Source organism: Ascidia mentula, chromosome 1, assembly GCF_947561715.1.
Source record: "Ascidia mentula chromosome 1, kaAscMent1.1, whole genome shotgun sequence".
NCBI lineage: Eukaryota > Metazoa > Chordata > Ascidiacea > Phlebobranchia > Ascidiidae > Ascidia > Ascidia mentula.
Genome location: NC_138566.1, coordinates 446,474 through 465,681, shown reverse-complemented (window position 1 = coordinate 465,681; position 19,208 = coordinate 446,474). Strand labels below are relative to the sequence as shown.

Genomic DNA, 19,208 nt, shown 5'->3' with positions numbered 1-19,208 from the left:
TGTAATCTATTCCTTTTTCCTTGTGTTTTTCCTGCGTTTTTAGTGTCATTTTTCTTTTAGTTGGAGCGGTGTTAGCCAACTCGGGCTGCGGGATACGGCGATGTACCGCCTCTAGTGTCTTGAGTATTTTTCCCTTTAACGGGCGTTGGGGCGCTAGATAGTGGCGGCGCCATGGCAAATTCACGGGATCTTTTGTTGGGCAGTAAAATTTAACTCTTCCATTGGAAAATTGTAAAAGACCTTCTAGGAAAGTCCGCCAGCGAATGTTATGTTGCCGCAACAACGTTAGAATTTCGGGACGCTTCAGCCCTGGGTTGAAACGGGCGTCCACCTTCAAATTTTCGTCCGTATCAAACGGAACACGTGCTGGCACAGATCGGGCCGCCACACTGGGCCCGGCTACAGCTTTTGCAAAATTCATTTGCATATTGCAAAAACAGAATATGGTGCGTCAAAAGACAAAGAACACACCCTGGCCGCTTGTCCCTAACCTCTACTATACAAAACCCAATAGTGGCCCTAAAATTTTGCGGAACATGCGATAGGCACTCATGCGAATCAAATGTTGTGATGTGATAACTGCGATTCAGATTGAATCACGGGCGCCTGACTCGATAACCCTTCTGGTTTTATCGGTGCCCAAACTATTTTATCGTGATTGGCCATACAACTTCTTTGCAAGATAAACAAAATACGATTTCTCAGCAACTTTACTTATTATAGAGAGACAGGGTGACTGTAGGCAGGTGGATTCGCTCCATATTTGGGCAACAATAAAATGTACAAGGAACCACGCATGCGTTTAATTGTGTCGTAAACGTTAAAGTTTGATAATTGCTTGTTTAGTCCTGTCGTTTTACCAGGTTTTATTGGGCAAGTGGTGATTGGACAAAAATTAACTTGGTTAGAAAAAGGACGTTAAATTGAATCACTGTCGTAGGTGTGGAGGGAGGGAGGGGGCGGGATTGTCATAAAGTTTATGAAGTCGTCGGTTTTACAAACCACTGACGACACAAAATTTATTCTCCTGTCGTTCGTCGTAAAAGTTAAAAATTAACATTTCGGTTGCACAAATGGTCACGTGATCAGATAGCAAACAATGCCTACGTGAATCATTATTGGAGAAACTTGGCGGTGTCTGCAATCTTACTCAAAACTCATTCATAAAGTTGCCGGGCAACTTGTTACCACAAAAATCCCTGTGTGTAAAATGAGTAGGACGGAAGGGTCTTGAGCGGGAAACCTGATTGTCGTGCACAGTTGAGTGCACAGTTGAGTGCACAGTTGAGTGCACAGTTGAGTGCACAGTTGAGTGCATAGACCAAATAAATTGATTCGCATCAAAGTCTTAAACTTTTTCAACCTCTAGGGTTTGTTTTAATTTGTTCGATAGAAAATTTCTTGTTTTGTTTGCCGCCCATATGTCGGCATCCCAACCAATCAATATTTACCACCCTGAATATGAACAACAAGCGCGACGTCTCCTTGTGAAAAAACCTCAAACATCTGCTTCCAAAAACATGGGGATTCCAATTTGCGCGACTAACATGAAGACACCTTAAAGTGCGCTGGAATTATTTGTAAGGAAAAATATAAAAGCTGCAATAAATATCTCGACATATATGTCTGTAGATAAGCTGGTTCTGCTTTGAAATACATGAGATGTTTTAATAAAATGAAAAGTTGCTGGATTTTATGCATTGGAACATACAAAATGTCGATGTAAGACAATATTTAACAGGAATCAACGTTAGTTCGACCATCACAGCTAAATTTAATATTGTGCTCGGTATTCTGTCAACCAGAATCGGGAAGAAGATTTTGATTAAAAACTGCAGACACAGATAAGGAAGGTAGGAACTATAACGTCTGTAAGTCGGGACTGAAAAGTTTTACATTCTACTGTTTATGTTGGGGCGCCTTGCATTATTTGATGACATACCGATATTTTATCTGCTGCTCTGTGTTTCATTGAAATTCAACTTTTACCCGTCCCACATACCGATACGTAAACAGAGGTTGCATCGTTCAAGGTCATCAGCGTTCAAGGTCATTAGTGTTCAAGGTTATGAACGTTCAGCGTAACTCACAATTTTTCGCGACAAACTGGTTATTGTAACAAACAATGTGATTAGTAAATCAAATCTGGATCCAAAAAAAACCAAAGGCCCCTGGCAGGCTGTCGATCGCACACCGTATCAATAATAATGTATTAAAATCCAAACACAGCGATCTTCAAACAGCTCAGATCGATTTATTTAGAGAAAAATATATTTCGCCTAAAACGGCATCATCAGTTTGGAGATAAATGGAGAAACTGATGATGCCGTTTTAGGCGAAATATATTTTTCTCTAAATAAATCGATCTGAGCTGTCTAAAGATCGCTGTGTTTGGATTTTAATACATTATTGTAACAAACAATTCACCAATATTTCATTACAGAAACATTTATTCATACTTTTTATGTTTAGGTTTAAAGTAATAGAAGGTGTTGAACCCCAGCGACCGAACTTCCACGTTGACGTCATGTTGGGACTCAAGAGCACCTGTGGCTCAACCAAAAGCAATCCGAACCCGAACATGTTTAGTTTCCACCTCTACGTTACTTGGATTGGTTTTGTTCTGTTTATGACATCACAATGCGTAGGTGTGTTACAGAAATTATTTTTTTAGTTTAGCTCAGGATGGTTGAGAAATTAAACAAATTTTACTGTTTATTTGACAGCAAGGAATACTTTCGACGTTGAACCTCAAGATCAAGTTGTTCCACGCGATTCTAAAGCTGATATTACGTTCAAGTGTAAAACTAACCTCAATAATCCGATCTATTCTTGGAGGAAAGACAACAAACCATTGGATACAAGTAAAATTTTTATAAGCGTCTTAGGGTGGAATGCAGAAACCCCGCTTAACTTAATCCGGGCTTAACTCCCAAACCCCGCTTATCTAAGCCGGGCTTAAAATTGCTATGCAGAAACCCCGCTTAACTCCTTCTCAGCTAAGCTCGGCTTAAGTTGAGATTTTGTATCGATTGTCCGATTTTACCGCTGTTTCACGGTGGTTCCTCGTATTACTGCGTTCTGCGAGCGCAACACGATGACGTATGTGGTCTGAAATGTTGTTGTTGTTGTTCGTTGTTTTGTGACAAATAGTGACCCGGTAATTGGGAAATGCAGCACTTGGAATGTAGGAACTGTGTAAAAGAGTGAGTTCATGAGAAGTGCAAGTATACAAAATGGTGGTGACAGGTGACAGCATATTTCTGGTAAGATTTGCAAAGTGAATTGTAGTTTTGTATGTTTGTTGACAGTAAATGGTAAAAAGTATTTTAAATTGAATTGTATTTTCTTGCAAGATATTTTACTGTCTATTATTTTCTTTTTAACAGCTATCCGAAGTATTAAAGCTATCCAGAAGTCAAGTGAAACATGCATTGGTTCCTTTATTTGTGTAATATTAAAATATGCTCACTGTCTTTTCCATTACCATAAAGATTTCTGTTTGATTTGTGTGTGCAGCCATCATTTGTTTTTGAATGCCAAATTTCTTTCTGCAAGTCTATGTAGTTTCATATTTGTTTCTTTCTATGCAATAAAACATTGGTATTTCATTTTGTCAATCACAAAAGCTGTCCTATCCTGCAGTTAAACCAAAACTTCAAGTTTCAAGGAACCAGTTCTTGAATTTAAATGAGTAGTCAATGAAATACAGCCTTAAGCAATAAATATACAATCAAGATTATTCTGTGTTAGTTTTATTTGGCTACGAAAGCCACACAGTACAAGAAATAAGATGCTGAAAATCAATGTAACAGATATCACTAGTAACACAACTGGAAATGGAATGTTTATGATAGCAGATTGTTTATACATACGATCCAAAATCATGTAGGCATATTGAACAGTTGGAATTTGTAGCACTTTGTCTACAGCTTGTCACTGCATCAGTTCCAAAGCACTTCATGATCAGAAGAGATTCTTCAGTTGTTTTCACATGATCCTTGGGATTGTGACTTGGATTTCATGCCACTTTTTGATATGGCAGCTTATACTGAACAGTCATATTCTTAAGAAATCAATTTATGTACAAAATTATCAAATATATGCATTAAACCTGTTGAAAAATATAACAAAATGAGATATTACTTATCCATGGTACAAAAAAAGGTTATTGGCATGCTTGTTAGGCAATATTTATCAACATAGGTAGTTATTATTTCATGTCAAGTCTTTTCCAGCCTATTTTTACTCCCATAGCAAAAGTTGGCTCACCAAAGTTTGAAAAACCAACAATAAAGTACATTTTCAAGGCAACTTACCACTGTTATTCACATTACTACATTTTCTGCAGCACAAACGTTCCACAAACCAATAAAAATTAGCACTTTACACCATCTCCAGTGCGAATATTTGCAATTATTGCTGGTTTTACAAATAGTTTACTTCACCCGGACTCGAGGACCTGGCAGCGCAGTTTCGCCGTCGTCAAGCAGTTGCTACGCCAAAAAGTTAAGCGGGGTTTTAAGCGCCCGACAATCACCGCTTAACTTATGACGTCTTAAGCGGGGATTTAAGCCGAGCTTAAAGTTAAGCGGGGTTTCTGCATAGCGCTTAAAAGTTAAGCGGGGATTTAAGCCGAGCTTAAAGTTAAGCGGGGTTTCTGCATTCCACCCTAAATTATCGCTACAATCGGTATTCGTGTTTTCAAAGGAAAAACAAAATAAGAAGTTCAAGTTTAAAATCAATCCTGCTGCTCAAATAAATATTCAAACAAAACATCTTACTTTCCCCCAAGGTGAATCTCGATTCCAAACTGTTGGCGGGACGTTAACAATCTCAAACCCACAACCAGGTGACGAGGGAAGTTACCAGTGTGTCGTCACAAGTGATGACGGCATCATTTTTAGTAACTACGGAAACCTCACATTCGCATGTGAGTTGTTAGTTCAGTCGTGACAACTTCCTCCACACCTTCATCATGATTAATTGTTTCAGACATCGACCCTTTTCCCCACGATAATCCGAGAAAATTCATTATTCCGGATAAAGTTGGAAGCGTTGTTTCTTGTCCAAAAATACTTTACGCGCCAGGTATGTTAATTGCAAACAAATTAAGGTTAATCACAAATGCAGTTGTTATAATTTCTAATCGAAACCACGGTAGTTATGACGTCATAACTTAACCGTACCTCCTTCGTGACGTAATTTAATAAAAAAATATTCCGTGACATATTAAAGGCACGTGGGAACTAAATGTGATTTCAAATCTTTTTGCAATAATGAACGGTAAATTAATTTCAAAAAAATTTAAAACAAATACTTAGGGTGGAATGCAGAAACCCCGCTTAACTTTAAGCCCGGCTTAAATCCCCGCTTAACTTTTAAGCGCTATGCAGAAACCCCGCTTAACTTTAAGCCCGGCTTAAATCCCCGCTTAAAACGTCATAAGTTAAGCGGGGATTGTCGGGCGCTTAAAACCCCGCTTAACTTTTGGACGTAGCAACTGCTTGACGACGGCAAAACTGCGCTACCAGGTCCCTGAGTTCGGGTGTAGTCGACAGTCGGTAAAAACGGCAAAAATAGCTAATATTTGTGCTACAGGTGGCAGAATGTAAGAATTTTTGTTAGATTATTGAATATTTGTTCAAAAGAGAGGGTGCTGGGGTGTTTTTCAGTGGTAAGTTGTCTGAAAAAGGTGATAGTATAGTCAATTTTTTAATTTTATTGGGCAAAATTTTTGTAGGGTGCAACAATTGTGCAGAAAATGATTTGATGTACATTGACATGTTATATTTTAAGTAAATTTTACAACAACATGATTTAGCAATTAGACTATTACCAAATAGAGCATTTTTTCTAACTTGGTTTCAAATTTTATTAAATTTAGGCATTATTTAAAGAAGTTGATCTATAACATTTAAATAATCTGCTAAAATGGAAACCTTGGACCTTCTATCATTTCTTGATGATGATGATTTAGATCTTGTGGAAGAAACAACATCAATTCCACACAGGACTCTTCATGACTGGCAAAACCCTTTGGAGCGTTACACTGATGTAGAATTTAGATCCCGGTACCGTTTTACAAAAGATGTTGTTGGTGAACTATATACCAAATTACAACCTGGTATTACACAGCGACAGCAAGCCATACCATCTATGATTCAGCTGCTGATTACCTTGCGGTTTTTTGCAACTGGTCATTTTCAAACTAGCGATGGAGATTTGGTTAAATGCCATCAAACCACTGTGTGTCGTGTTGTAAAGCGAATTACTTGTTTAATTGCATCGCTACACCACACTCTAATCAAGTTTCCAAGTGCTAATGAACTGTCTTCTGTGAAGCAAAAGTTCTATTCAATATCTCGGTTTCCCTCTATCATCGGAGCTATTGACTGTACTCATATACCAATAGTCTCCCCTGGAGGTGATAACGCAGAAGTGTTTCGCAACCGTAAGGGTTATTTTTCCATCAATGTCCAGTGTGTCTGTGACCCATCGATGCAAATTACTAATGTTGTTGCACGATGGCCTGGCTCCACTCATGACTCCAGGATTTTCGATAACAGCAGGTTATGTGCAGAGATGGAAGACAACCACCACTCTGGCATTTTACTTGGTGATGGGGGGTATGCATGTCGTAAATATTTGCTAACCCCCTTGCAGAATCCCCAAACACCAGCTGAAATTCGATATAATCGCAGTCACATAAAAACAAGAGGAATTATCGAAAGAACTTTTGGAGTTTTGAAGCAGCGGTTTCGATGTCTTCGAATTCCTTTGCGGACAAAACTTGAAAACTCTCTTCCAATTATAGTTGCAGTTGTGTGCCTCCATAACTTCGCAATTCAAAGAAGAGATGTTATTCCTTTTGAAGCCAGTGATGAAGAAATCAACATCACACCACCTGCAGAGGCACCATCATCAACTAATGGTAGAAGATTTAGACAATACTTTATTGAGCATCATTTTTCATAATTTGTATTGTATAATGCCTTTGAAATTTTGCAGTTTTTGAAATATGTAATAGTTTTTTTCATGTAAAAGCAGGTATAATAGAGCTCCTGGCGAAAGGTCCTGCTTACCAAAAAAACCTAATGATCGCACAGGGATTACCTCATGGGTGCGATTGGAAAATCTCAAATTTTGTGTACAAATTCTATTGTGTTTTATTATTCTGCCTGCTCAGTCCTTTATTACCCTGCCGCTTTTCTTGCATGCACTCATTGTAGTACTGATGATGAACGCAGTTAGTGTTCGAAACGTTTACTATTTCTAATGTATAACAGCATTTTAGCTTTGGCTTTCATCTTCAAAGTTATTAACTCCAAATATTTTGCACCCAAGTATTCTGTATGGCTTATGGAATAAATACTGTAACTGCAACAAGTGTTCGTTATTGAACCAGGGGCGCCTAAACTTTTTTAAATGAGGAATTTTCATCAGGTGAAGACGCCCGCAGGCCGGTGTTTTTCTTCGTAGGCAAAAATGCAAATATACGACTGCATAACAATCGTTTCGTTTCCCAAACTGCTAAGAAGGACAGTGAAGCATTTTATTTAACTTACATTTTTAAAGAACTTAAATGCCCAAATCAATACCGCAGCGGTCCACTTTGGACACCCATACATTAAAAAAAGTGCATATGTCTCGATGATGACAATGTTATCGACTGAAAAATCCATCCATTTATTGCGCATTTATGCAATGGTTCAAACTGTAAAAATAATGCACTTTATTTAGCCTTTTGACTCGACTTTGTCGATCTGTCCTGCTGTCCTACCTAATACATCACTTCTCAAGGTTTTTTTTGTTAAAGCAGGACAGAGGCCCTTCCTTGAGATCAATATTAGGATTATAGGACAAAAACAAACACTAAAATAAAAACAAAGTAAAGCAATGAACAAGCAGGCCCTCTTGTTCATTGTAATAAAGAAAGAAGAATGAAAACAAGAAAAAATAAAGTTCAATAAAGTTTTTTTATTAAAATATTTAATTTTTAAAATTTTTTGTGTTAATTTTATTTACAATGATTAAGGAGGGAACAATTGGCCAAGTGATTAACCTTAGTGACAAAACAACAAGAACAAACAATTGCACTAAGGTTAAATTACAAAAACATCAAGTAGGTAAACAAACTGTTATATGCACTAATGTGAAAATGCATCAGAGTAATGTTTGTTAAACCTACATAAATCAAAAAAACTACAAATTAACTCTGCTACATCTTCATACAAGAATACATACAAAAATTCATAAACCTAGCTGGTGTTTAAGAAGCAAAACTTTAAGGTCATGTTCGATCTTTTCTCTCTCCTCCTTCCGAACCTCTCTCTCCTCCTGGTTGCGGAGCCACTGATGTTGTTCGGCTCTCCGAACCATCTCCTTCTCTAACATCTCCCTTCTCAGATCAGCATAGCTGTGCTGAGGGGCAGACCTTGCAGAACTGCAACACCCTTCAGCATTGCTTAGGGGTGCTGCAGCCTGCACAAGGAAGACGTCAGGATCCACCTCTGCATGACCATTTACAAGTTCTGCCATATAATAATTCTTGCATAAAAATCTCTGTGTCTATAGAAAACATTTTGTCTATCATTTCCTTTTTTTCTTTAACCTGTCTCTGAATAACCCTGCCATAACTGTTTGATACTATCTGTCATAAACTACTTTGATGATCTAAGCTTGAAGCCCTCAACACAAAAAACCTCACCAACTTCTACTTGACCAGAACCAAGTTCCGCGTCCTTGTCGAACAGGTTGCACAGCGGGTGTACCTGCCCGGTTATCATGGCTACAAATGCAAGCAAAACAATTTTAGCAAATCATAACAAAAATTTGTCAAACGATATCTGTATAGGCTACCTGAGACTCTGCTCGACAAAGCATCCAATGGCTCAGCTGGCTTGCCGCCTCCAGTTTGGAAAGTGGCTCTTCGCTGGGCGGTTGACCCCTTGCGAGCCTTGTCTTTGAGGTTTTTCCATAACCTCTGCAAGGCGGCCACATTCCTTGCCTGCGATGATGTGCAGGCATTGAACTTGTCGGCAACAAGCAACCATTTTTCCTGCTTGGTCTTCAAGCTTGCCCCATCTGTCCTTTTGTTTTCAATTATGGAGAAGAAATTATCTTCTCCAATAATGTCAACAAAGAGACACCGCTCAGTTTCAGTGAAGTTTTCACTGCGCGGTCTTTTCGCCTGTGAGGGTTGGATGGGGGTGGATGGCATATTCTGAGCCATTTTCAAATAAGATTTTTTAATATTTTTGTTAGGAATGTAAAATAACAAAGGTACACCTATCTGCAAATACAAGAAAACTTGTTTATTTCCCCAAAAAACTGTACTACGACTACTTAAACTAGTAAATTATAATTTTGTAGTTCACCTTTGGTAAAATAATAAAAAAATCTTCAAATTCAATTCACTACAAACGTAAAAAGCTCTATTTTTAACTTTTTTTGCGCCGCATCTTCGAAAGAAGTGGCCTGTAATGTGAAAACACTGCACTGCCAATCCACCGAATGCCTGACAACCGGGATCTACAATTTCCCGCCAAAAGTTAAGCCGAGCTTAGCTGAGAAGGAGTTAAGCGGGGTTTCTGCATAGCAATTTAAGCCGGGCTTAGATAAGCCGGGCTTAAAAGTTAATCCCGGATTAAGTTAAGCGGGGTTTCTGCATTCCACCCTTAAAGTTTTAAGAAGTTTTTGATTTTCAGATAATCAAGTTGAGTTCTACTGGGAAAAAGTAAATACTGATGGATTCAAGTCTGTTGAAAATGACAAAACTCATTATGTGTCTCAACTTGATGGGGGTTTATATTTTGTTGAACCAACGTTAGCAGATGGTGGCGTATATAGATGTGTTGTGAGAGGGAATTGGACGGTGAACGGCGTGACATGGGAACGAAAATCAAGTTTATTGCAGTTGCAAGTTTCATATATGGGTAAGAATTGTTTCTTGCTGTATATTTTTGCATCCAAGTGTCGGCCTCGCGCTCAAAGAGACCGACTGAGTCTCGAGAGCAATTCGGCCTCTAGGGCATTCTCTACAGAAATATATCTCAAGGTTTACTGTTGGTGTTGTAGAACTCCTTTTCACAAGTCTGTGCGTCTTCTAAATAGTCTAACTTCGACTAAGCACATATCCACCAAGTTTCAAACTGGTCCAAAGTTGTTCATAAATCCGTTTATTGTCGATAATCCAGTAATATAATACAGCACTGCACACAGAAGTTTCCTCTAAACAGTACTAAACCATAACCAACAACCTACACCCCAATCAGCAGCAGTTAAAACACACTGATTTGGCAGGCGCTGGTCTTTCTGCTTGTATAGTCAGCGGTTGGCCATTGTTGACACCTTATTAAAGTTGATCCAGCTAGGCTGCAATGCCCGGGCTGCCAAGCCTGCAAACCTAATGATCGCGATACGATAGCTGTGATCGCCAAGCAAGGACCTGTGCAGTGGGGCGATCCTGCCAATCATGCCATTGCATGAAATATTACTGCTTATTTAGAGTTGTTTATTTGTTCCCTTGAACCTGTTTCTGCACCTAATTAGATCTTGTTTTCTGCTTAGCCTGAAGTTGGTGACACATAGTATAGAGTTGTTTAGGCTTCATAGTTCCGACTTTGCGTCAACAATGGCTCTGACGACACAATGCTGCAGTTATAGATTGGCTGAAAATGCATTGGTTTAAATAGGAGTTATTTCTCAAAACGCGTGCAGCGCAGTCCTAAATCCTATTGTGGGAACACTTTTAGGTTTAGGCAAAGCAGAAACTGCCGAAGAATGTAACGTCCAAGCACCAAAAATCTGAATAGGCGAAGATAAACATAACGACAACTAATTACACGCCTGACACCAACTTTCGCTGTTGTGAGCGTTTTCACTGCGGTGAATAAATCTTGATCATATTGAAACTGAAAGTAGACGAACACTAAAGCTTATCTGTTATGATTTTCGTTACTAAGTTAGAAAACAACTAAGTTAGAAAATTTTCGTAAATTTAACATCTTTCTCAGAACTTTCTAAAGTGACTCAGAGAATTAGGAGAAAACGTTTATTATTTGATGAAGAGTCTTAACGAGGCAGTAAACGCGCTCATCAATCCAATATAGCTGCCAGACGCGCAAGTTGCCGTTAATTCCAGGCGATTTTCTTCGCCTAAACCAGTGGTTCTTAACCTTTTTTCTATCACGCCTCCTTTTAGTAACGGATTTGTGCGTTACGCCCCCCCCCCCCCCCCCCCCCCAACTGTAAATAGGTTTCATACCTAAAGCAATTGTGTTTACGACGATCTACGTAAATAAGCTAGCTTGACGCAATGGTTGCTTTGTGACGTAACAGTAACTTAACTGCACAGGCGGATTTTTTATTTAAAGTAAAAGATTTTTGTTCCGAAACTGTAAGAAAAATATGACAGACAGCATAGGACATGAAAGTCACTACAAAAAATTAAGTTTTGGTATAGAGCTTGCACCCCCCATGAGAATTGGTTGACGCCCCCCCGGTTAAGAACCACTGGCCTAAACTAAATTTTGTTTTTGGTTCTTGGTATTCCTTTATTCTTCAACAATTTCTGCTTCGTCTAAACAAAAAACTTTCCAACAAACGAACTTACCGCAGCGCAACACGCGTTTTGTTGAAGATTCTAAATCTAAGCCAATGCAGTTTATGTCATTCTTTTCCTGCAGCATTGTTATTGTATTCTTGAGTCACAAACAGTTCAAGTGTATTCGTACAAAACAGTGCGCAGGTTTTATAGGCAAAGCAAACACGCAAATAACACCAGGATCGCAATTATTAGATTGAAGGGGTCACATGGACGAAGACCCGACATCAAGCTTTCGACACCATGTTGGCAGCAGGTCCCAACACCGATGGTTTTGGTCTTGGAGCGAAGTTCGGTGTGAGACCAAAACCGTGATCTATGTGATCACATTGCGATCTGTTAGACCGAGAACCAAGATCTGTTTATTTGTGGAAACAGACGCAAATATACAGGGATACATCAAAGACGAGAGAGAAACAAAGAGATAATTGCTGCGATTACGCGACAAAGGGGACTTAGAGGAAGTAGCGCAAGTTGAAAGACGTAACGCAAGCGAGATAACCAGCGATGGCGTCAGAAAGACGGGTGTAAATGTAAAAGAGTAGAAAGCAGTTTCAGAAGACCAAGTTAAAACAAAATATTAAAGTGTTTCGAATCATGACAAGCCGAATTCCCTACAAGATACTGTGAGGCGCACAGTAATTCCACAGGCGCAAGCCACATTGCAACACACGTTGATTACACGGCGAATCCAAAACGCCCTGTTGTTAGGTCAACTGTAGGACACAAAACGATATAATTACACAACAATTGTGAGTCAGCCATTGTTGACCAAAGCCTGAACCATGAAAAGGTTTATTTGCTTCCTGCAATACAACAGTAAGGTAATAAAATTATAACATGCACTCTATTGTTATATCCAACAATAATAATCAATTTACGATAACAGCCCATGCTTTCAAAATCAACTTATATAATTTTTTAGCTATCAGCAGCAGGCAACTGCCACCTTCTTTTCTAACGACACCTTCAGGAATAACAAGAGCAATAAAAGGAGGATCTGCACTTATCCAATGTTTGGCAAAAGGAAAGTAAGCCACAAATGAAATGCATACTACATGAACACAAATAAATAGTTGTTGCAACAAGAAACAAGACTAATTTTAAAGTATTTTACCTTTGTATTTCAGCCCAACTCCACGCATTCATTGGTATAAATATGCTCCAGACCCCAGGTTACCTGATGGTCACCAAATCACAGAATCAGGACAACTCTTGCTACAAAATATAACAGAGGACATGGCTGGAACTTATGTATGTCAGGCCAGGAACATATATGACACAGAACTGGCTAGAGGAAAACTTATAGTTGCCTGTATGTTTCTGTTTTGTTGATAAACAATTTCATCTATATATTTCGTGTGCATAGTAAATATGCATCCAACATAAAAATTATTCATTAGCAACTTTTATTTTATAACATTGTTTATTTGGGATCACTATATTTCCAAGCAACCAAACAATTTATTTTATATGCAGTCAAACCAGAATGGAATAAGGAAATATTATCTGAGGTAGCAGATCGATCATCAACTCGCACTATGAGATGTTCAGCATCTGCTCAACCACAAGCTTCTTATACATGGCTGAAAGATGGAGAAGAACTTTTCAGCACAGATCACATTGTTATCAGTAATGTAGATGGGGGAAGTGAACTAACATTACAATCAGTAAATGTTACAGATGAAGGAATGTATCAGTGTGTTGCTTACAATTCTATTGGGTACCTTTTCTCAAGTGCACATATCGCAATTGAAAGTATGTTTTCCATAATAGCGTCTCTTTATGCATGTTAAAAATATATTGTGTGATTGTACAAATATATGGTTGCATTCATATACTATGTTTTTGTAGGGGAAATTCCATCTTTTCTTACACTAATGGACAAAATCACAAAAGCTTCCACCAATAGTGATGTCACAATGGTTTGTAATGTTACGGGATTTCCCATACCTGAAATTGAATGGTTGAAAGGACTTGAACAACTTTATAACACTGAGAAGTAAGTTGACTTTTATGCATCAATTTGTTTTAGCAATTATAAATTTGTTTCATGTACATCAGTGACATCTACATAAAAACAGACATTTTAAAATACTAAAACAAATTGTTTCGCTTTTTTAAAAACTGTATGATGACATTTTATTTGTTAACAAATAATGTATTAACCACATTTCCTTCTTCAGATACACAGTAGACAATGCTCGTTTAAAAATATTCAATGTTGTGAAATCGGATGAGGGGAAATATACATGTGTTGTCACAAATCCTCTTGGGTTTCGATCTTGTAGCACAAGACTTCATGTTTTCAGTAAGTGTTGAAATGACCAACAATTGTTCACATCACATATTTTACTAGATAGTAGTTATATGATGAAGAATTTAAACTGTTAAGTTAGTTAAATGTATTAGAACCGTACTCAAATTATTCAATATGGCGTGTCAGTCTCAGGTTCATAACTTTAGTAGTTTCTGACGCACTGTTTTGATAGACTGACTGTTAAATATCTCTATTGACCTTAGCTTTTGCGAGGTTAATCACGCTTCATCTGGTGATGCAAAATCGAGATTTTGTTTCTTATTTTGCTCCTAGTTCAAGTTTTACACCCATAAAGTACCCAAATTGTTTTCACTTTTAGACCAAACAAAAGTCTCAACACGATCAGTTGAAGAAACTGTTGAAGCTGGGGATGCTGTTGAACTTGAATGTTTTGAAAAACATGACACAAAGTTGGAAGTTTCATGGAGCTGGAAACAAAATAACAAAGTAATCAGCAATATTGATTCTCATTACAAAGCTACTGGTGGAGTTTTGGAAGTAGGTGATTTCGTGGCTTTTGCTGCTTGTAATGTTTTTATTTATTTCAGTTACGCGATGTTGGAAGTGAACAAATTGGGGAATATGAATGTTGTGCAACTACAGAAGTTTCAACTGATTGTAAACAAATATATTTGGATGTTCTTGGTAATTAATTTTTTTATCTTTACATTGGTAATAAATTAATGTGACAATGGTATAACAATGGCCTGGCAACCATAAAGTTTATACAAATATGTTGTTTGTTTAATAGAACCAGGTATTTCTACCTTAAGTATAAAACTCATGTGTCCACTGATATAATATTGTCAAAAATTGTTTGCAGTGAAAACGTTACTAATAATTCCCTACTTTGTTTCCCAAACAATTTGTTGACTGTGGGCATACTCTTGTTCCAGCCCCACCTGATGCACCAAACAATGTGAAGATAATTTATTCATCGTCCAACTCTCATCGTCTTACATGGAACGAACCTAAATCAAATGAAGCCTCCATAACTAGTTATGAAGCTGAAAAGAAAGGAGAATATGACACAGAATGGAGTCAAGCTTGTTCTACAAACACAACATCATGCACAGTTAAAAACTTACTTCCATATAATTATTACTCATACCGTGTTTATGCATGGAACAAGATGGGAAAAAGTGAGGCCAGTGATCAAAGTGAAAGAAGCTTGACACTAACTGGGGGTAATTGTTATTTTGATACAAATTTAAAGTTGCAACGAATTACTGCATACAGTTATATTAATGCTACATTTTTAGCCCCTGTGTTTGAACCAACAGTGATATCAGTTAATGTCATCATCTCCAGTGAGCTGATTGTTACTTGGGAGGTGAGTAGGTGTTTCCCTTTTCCCAGATTGCATATAAACATTTCAACAATGATGCACTGATATTTAATATTTTGTGTCAACAGGTTTTTTCAAAGAAATATTATGGAGCAAAAACTGCCAGCTATGAAATATTTTTGCAAAAGGGGGAAGGTGAAGATACTTTAGTGTCACCTAGTGGAAGTTCGTGGGTAAAAAAAGTTGAAAATGATCCCAAAGCAACCCTGTTTGTCTTTAAGGTCCATAACTAAATTGTTTTATGATGTTTGATTCACTTCAATAACTGACCTTGCTTTCATTTAAAGGTCAATGTTTCAAATGTCAACACATATTATTGGGTGAAAATGAGAGTTGCAAACTTAGTTGGTAAAGGACCATATAGTAAACCAGTGATTGTTTTTATAAAAGGTATGTTTATGTACATTTCTTCCATGCAAACCTTGATTTGCAAATGTATTTATTGTTTAAGACAATATGTCTGTAAATTCCACAAAAATAGAAAATTTTGTGTCACTCTACTTACAGGTAGCAATGAGAATGTATTTTCCACGACTATTACTATCATAGTACTAAGTATTGTGGCAGCTATAGTTGTAATTGGGATGGGGATATTGGTGATGGTGGCCGAGAAGCTCAAGTCAAGGTAAAATTCAGACAATGTCACCTCCTGTGAAATAAAAAATCCTAAACTATGGTCGGCATTTAGGTTTTAAACTTTAACAATAAACTTAAACAGCCAGAAATGTCCGGACAAATGTAACAATGCCAGTTGTTGTTACTTGATACGTGTATGTTTAGATTTAAGGGAAGTCGTGAACGCCAACAGCAAAAAGACTTGGATGATTCCGTGCCGCTTAAAAGTGCGTCTGATTCAATAACCAGAAATCGAAAGCGTAATAGTTTGGCAAGTGAGTCGTCCAGTTATTCCAGCTCTGGCATCTGACTCCAGGTCTGCGAAGCTGCTCAAGTATTACCATGCGAATTTGAAGAAACGTCATTCAAAGTAATAGAAAAAAACCACTCAATATCGCCGTTGTGGTTCAACCACCAACAATCTAAACCCTGAACATCAACCTTTTGTACAAAATCCCTCTTATTCCAGCACTGATATCTGAAACAAGATCGACTACAATAATATCATGCGGGTGTGCGTAATTTAGGTGCAAATAATTTTGTTTTAGTCTAAATCCAAATATCCCGGTAAACTTGTCGGTTCGCTTTTGTTCATCCCCACTCTGTTGTACGTGTAGGGAGGTTGGTGGGCATTCAATTACCACTGAAAACTTCTAGTAGTCAAGGGTCTGTTATTTATAAAAAAAAACGTTCCTTGCCATCACACATAATGTGTATAATACGTCATTATGTCGCGCCTTTGTGTTGTATGCGGATGCCCAAATAAGGTCAACAGCTAAGACCAGCATCTACACAATCGTTACTACCACTGTGTGTGCAAAAATAACTGAGTGTTTACTGTATTGCTATTTTCAATGGTGAGAATAATAATTGAATGTGGGAATGACCAGGACTGAATATCTCACATCCCTACGTCATAAGATGTGCGATGAAAGATTATGTTGTTTAGAAAACTGAACTAAGTTTAACTTTATCGTTGTTGTTATTACTGCCTTATCGCAAAACGAAAAAAAATCAGAGTAATTTTGTTTATGTCAACATCGCTGTCTAATGTTTGTTCTAAATGTTTCGCTTTGTCTGATTTGACTGTTACGGACAGTTTAACAATTTTGTTAACATTTCTATGCTACTTGAACCCATGTTAATTAAACTTTTGGGTGGTCCGTTCTTGTGTTTGTATTTCCTTATGTGCAATATTGTGTTATTGTTTTCCGGTCAATCAACCCAGAAACTTACGTGCGTCTTTTTCGCGTCTTCAATTGTGTTTTCTTGAACCAGACATCGCCGAACACTTACATTGTGTCCGTCTAATACTCGGCCGGGAGGAATATGCAACGATCTTATAATTACCAAGCTAAATTATAAAGTAAATCCTGTTTCCCATGTGAAAGGTTAAATGCTAGTTCATGTGACAGCGTAAATTGTTTCCTCTGCTCTTGACTGCCTGCCTTGCAGTCTGGTGTTTTGGTATTTCTAATTCTGATTCTACTTCTGTCGGTTGCCACGTAAACTGCTTATGTGAAAAGGATTGAAGTTAATATTGCCTGCTTTGTTGTTATCGCTGCCTTTTCGCAAAACAAAAAAATACAGGGTAATTTTGTTCATGTCAACATCGCTGTCTAATGCCCGTTCCTATTCATTATAGTTGTGTCTTATCTGTACAATTTTGGCAAAAGTATCCACACAGAAGGTAATTTACGCTTTGTCTCATTTGTCGGTTTATTCGCTTTACCTACATTAACCCGATACTTGCATATTTTGGTGTAAATATAATAATTAAATGCTTTCAATGCAAAAGTTTGTGTTTCAAAGAAGGTGCAGGAATATATATTAGGGATCATTGTCTTATAGCGTGGTTGGATTGTCGTAAACTTCATCAGTTTCAAGCATCAGCGAAAAACACTACACAATGTGAAGCGTGGTTGGATTGTAAATAACATTAGGGTTCGGTCAATCGTTGCCATGACAAAGAGTGAAGCTGGGAAGGCGTTGATGACGTCATTAAAACACCATCGCCCATACGTCACATCGAAAGACTCCAGCAAGACAGCGTTGTCCAAGCTTTCGGTGACACTTGGACAGGAAGTTTCCTCCGATAAAACCCAAGTTCTGGAGAAAGAGTTGACCATTGCCAAACTGCTCTTTCTTGAAACGTTCCACATCCATAACGGTGGATGTGTTAATGCGCGTAATATCCGGCATTACACATCAACTTGTTGTGTGCTTTTGTGGCAACACAGATTCACACTCAATCCAGACAAACCTCCAGCGAATAGGTAACAATGTATTGTATGATAGTCATATATGTCGGTTACTATCTTCCATAGAAGGTTACATTGTTTCATTGCATTACTAGTATTGGCAATCATCAAATTACTGAACTTGCTTTGGTATCAAGACCACTCAACATACAAATGCGTTCATCGCTGAGGCCTTGAACGCGTGGAAGTTGTTTACCAGCAGTTGGTAACCTTTACTCCACATATCTGTATTTGAATAAATTGCGCCTGTAAGAAATCCCCATCTTATACCACAAACGAAAAAAAGCAACCAGTCATGCATGGGTAGGAATTTCATGGTTTAATGAGCACGGATGCATATGTATGTTGTTTAATTTTTTCGTCTTCAAATTATTTTTTTATTTTAATATTTGCAAATACTACGTTTTTCTTTACATGGCTGAAATGGCACACGATAACCACTCATGCGAATCAGGACTTAATCACTTTAAATGTTGCATGGTTCACTGCAGCCACATAATGTTTATTTGTTTATTATATGTCTCGGTGAGTTGCACTGCAGAAAGTGATTTTTTCAGAAATTGACTCCGAATGAAATATGTCGCTAGGTGGCAGTGCAGGTTTTACAAACAAGGGTTCTGTTGACTTCAGGTTATTTTCTGTGAAACCAAAAACTATTGTATAATAAGATGGTGACATCACTTCCACAAACATTCCACTAATACTGAAATCTTGTAAATGCAACAAACTGGCATGACTTCAGATTATTTCTATATTCATTACAAGTTTGAGTTTTTAATGCATGATGGGTTGCTGACTATTATTCGTCGTGGTTTAAACCTGATGTAGGTTTGTGTTTATGAACGGTTATAATGAGGTTGGGTTGCTGATTATTATTCGGTGCGACCGGTGGCAACCCATCACCATCATGTGCGGGTGAATGCGATCCTATGATAGTGTTGGTATATGTGGTAGGGAATTCCCCTGATATGTCCGAGATTTTAGAGGAGAGAGAATAGTAAACAGCGCCCAAACGTTCGGGATTTTAAATATCACATTGTGTAACACACCTTATAC

General features: G+C 37.9%; 2 protein-coding genes across 2 annotated transcripts in view; both read left to right on the top strand.

Moving 5' to 3' along the window:
• Window positions 1-17,946, top strand: part of LOC145914358 (contactin-3-like) — a 64,753-nt gene extending 46,807 nt beyond the window's left edge. The window contains exons 9-12 of the mRNA XM_083002183.1: window positions 15,345-15,497; window positions 15,564-15,666; window positions 15,784-15,901; window positions 16,057-17,946. Coding sequence (XP_082858309.1) covers window positions 15,345-15,497; window positions 15,564-15,666; window positions 15,784-15,901; window positions 16,057-16,201 — 519 coding nt within the window. The 3' untranslated portion in view covers window positions 16,202-17,946. The remainder of the gene's footprint in view (window positions 1-15,344; window positions 15,498-15,563; window positions 15,667-15,783; window positions 15,902-16,056) is intronic.
• On the top strand, window positions 1,715-13,709 carry LOC145911197 (contactin-2-like). Its single transcript, XM_082998463.1, has 11 exons — window positions 1,715-1,722; window positions 2,473-2,648; window positions 2,727-2,864; window positions 4,796-4,933; window positions 4,996-5,091; window positions 9,711-9,938; window positions 12,534-12,639; window positions 12,739-12,923; window positions 13,088-13,366; window positions 13,463-13,610; window positions 13,673-13,709. The coding sequence occupies exons 1-11, from the start codon at window positions 1,715-1,717 to the stop codon at window positions 13,707-13,709; spliced, it is 1,539 nt and encodes a 512-aa protein (XP_082854589.1).
• Window positions 17,947-19,208: the final 1,262 nt, after the last annotated feature.

Excerpts from the sequence above, each read along its gene's own strand:
- LOC145911197 (XM_082998463.1), top strand. Across the intron at positions 9,939-12,533 it reads GTTGCAAGTTTCATATATGG|CTATCAGCAGCAGGCAACTG; the intron begins GTAAGAATTGTT and ends ATAATTTTTTAG. Across the intron at positions 12,640-12,738 it reads CAATGTTTGGCAAAAGGAAA|CCCAACTCCACGCATTCATT; the intron begins GTAAGCCACAAA and ends TTTGTATTTCAG.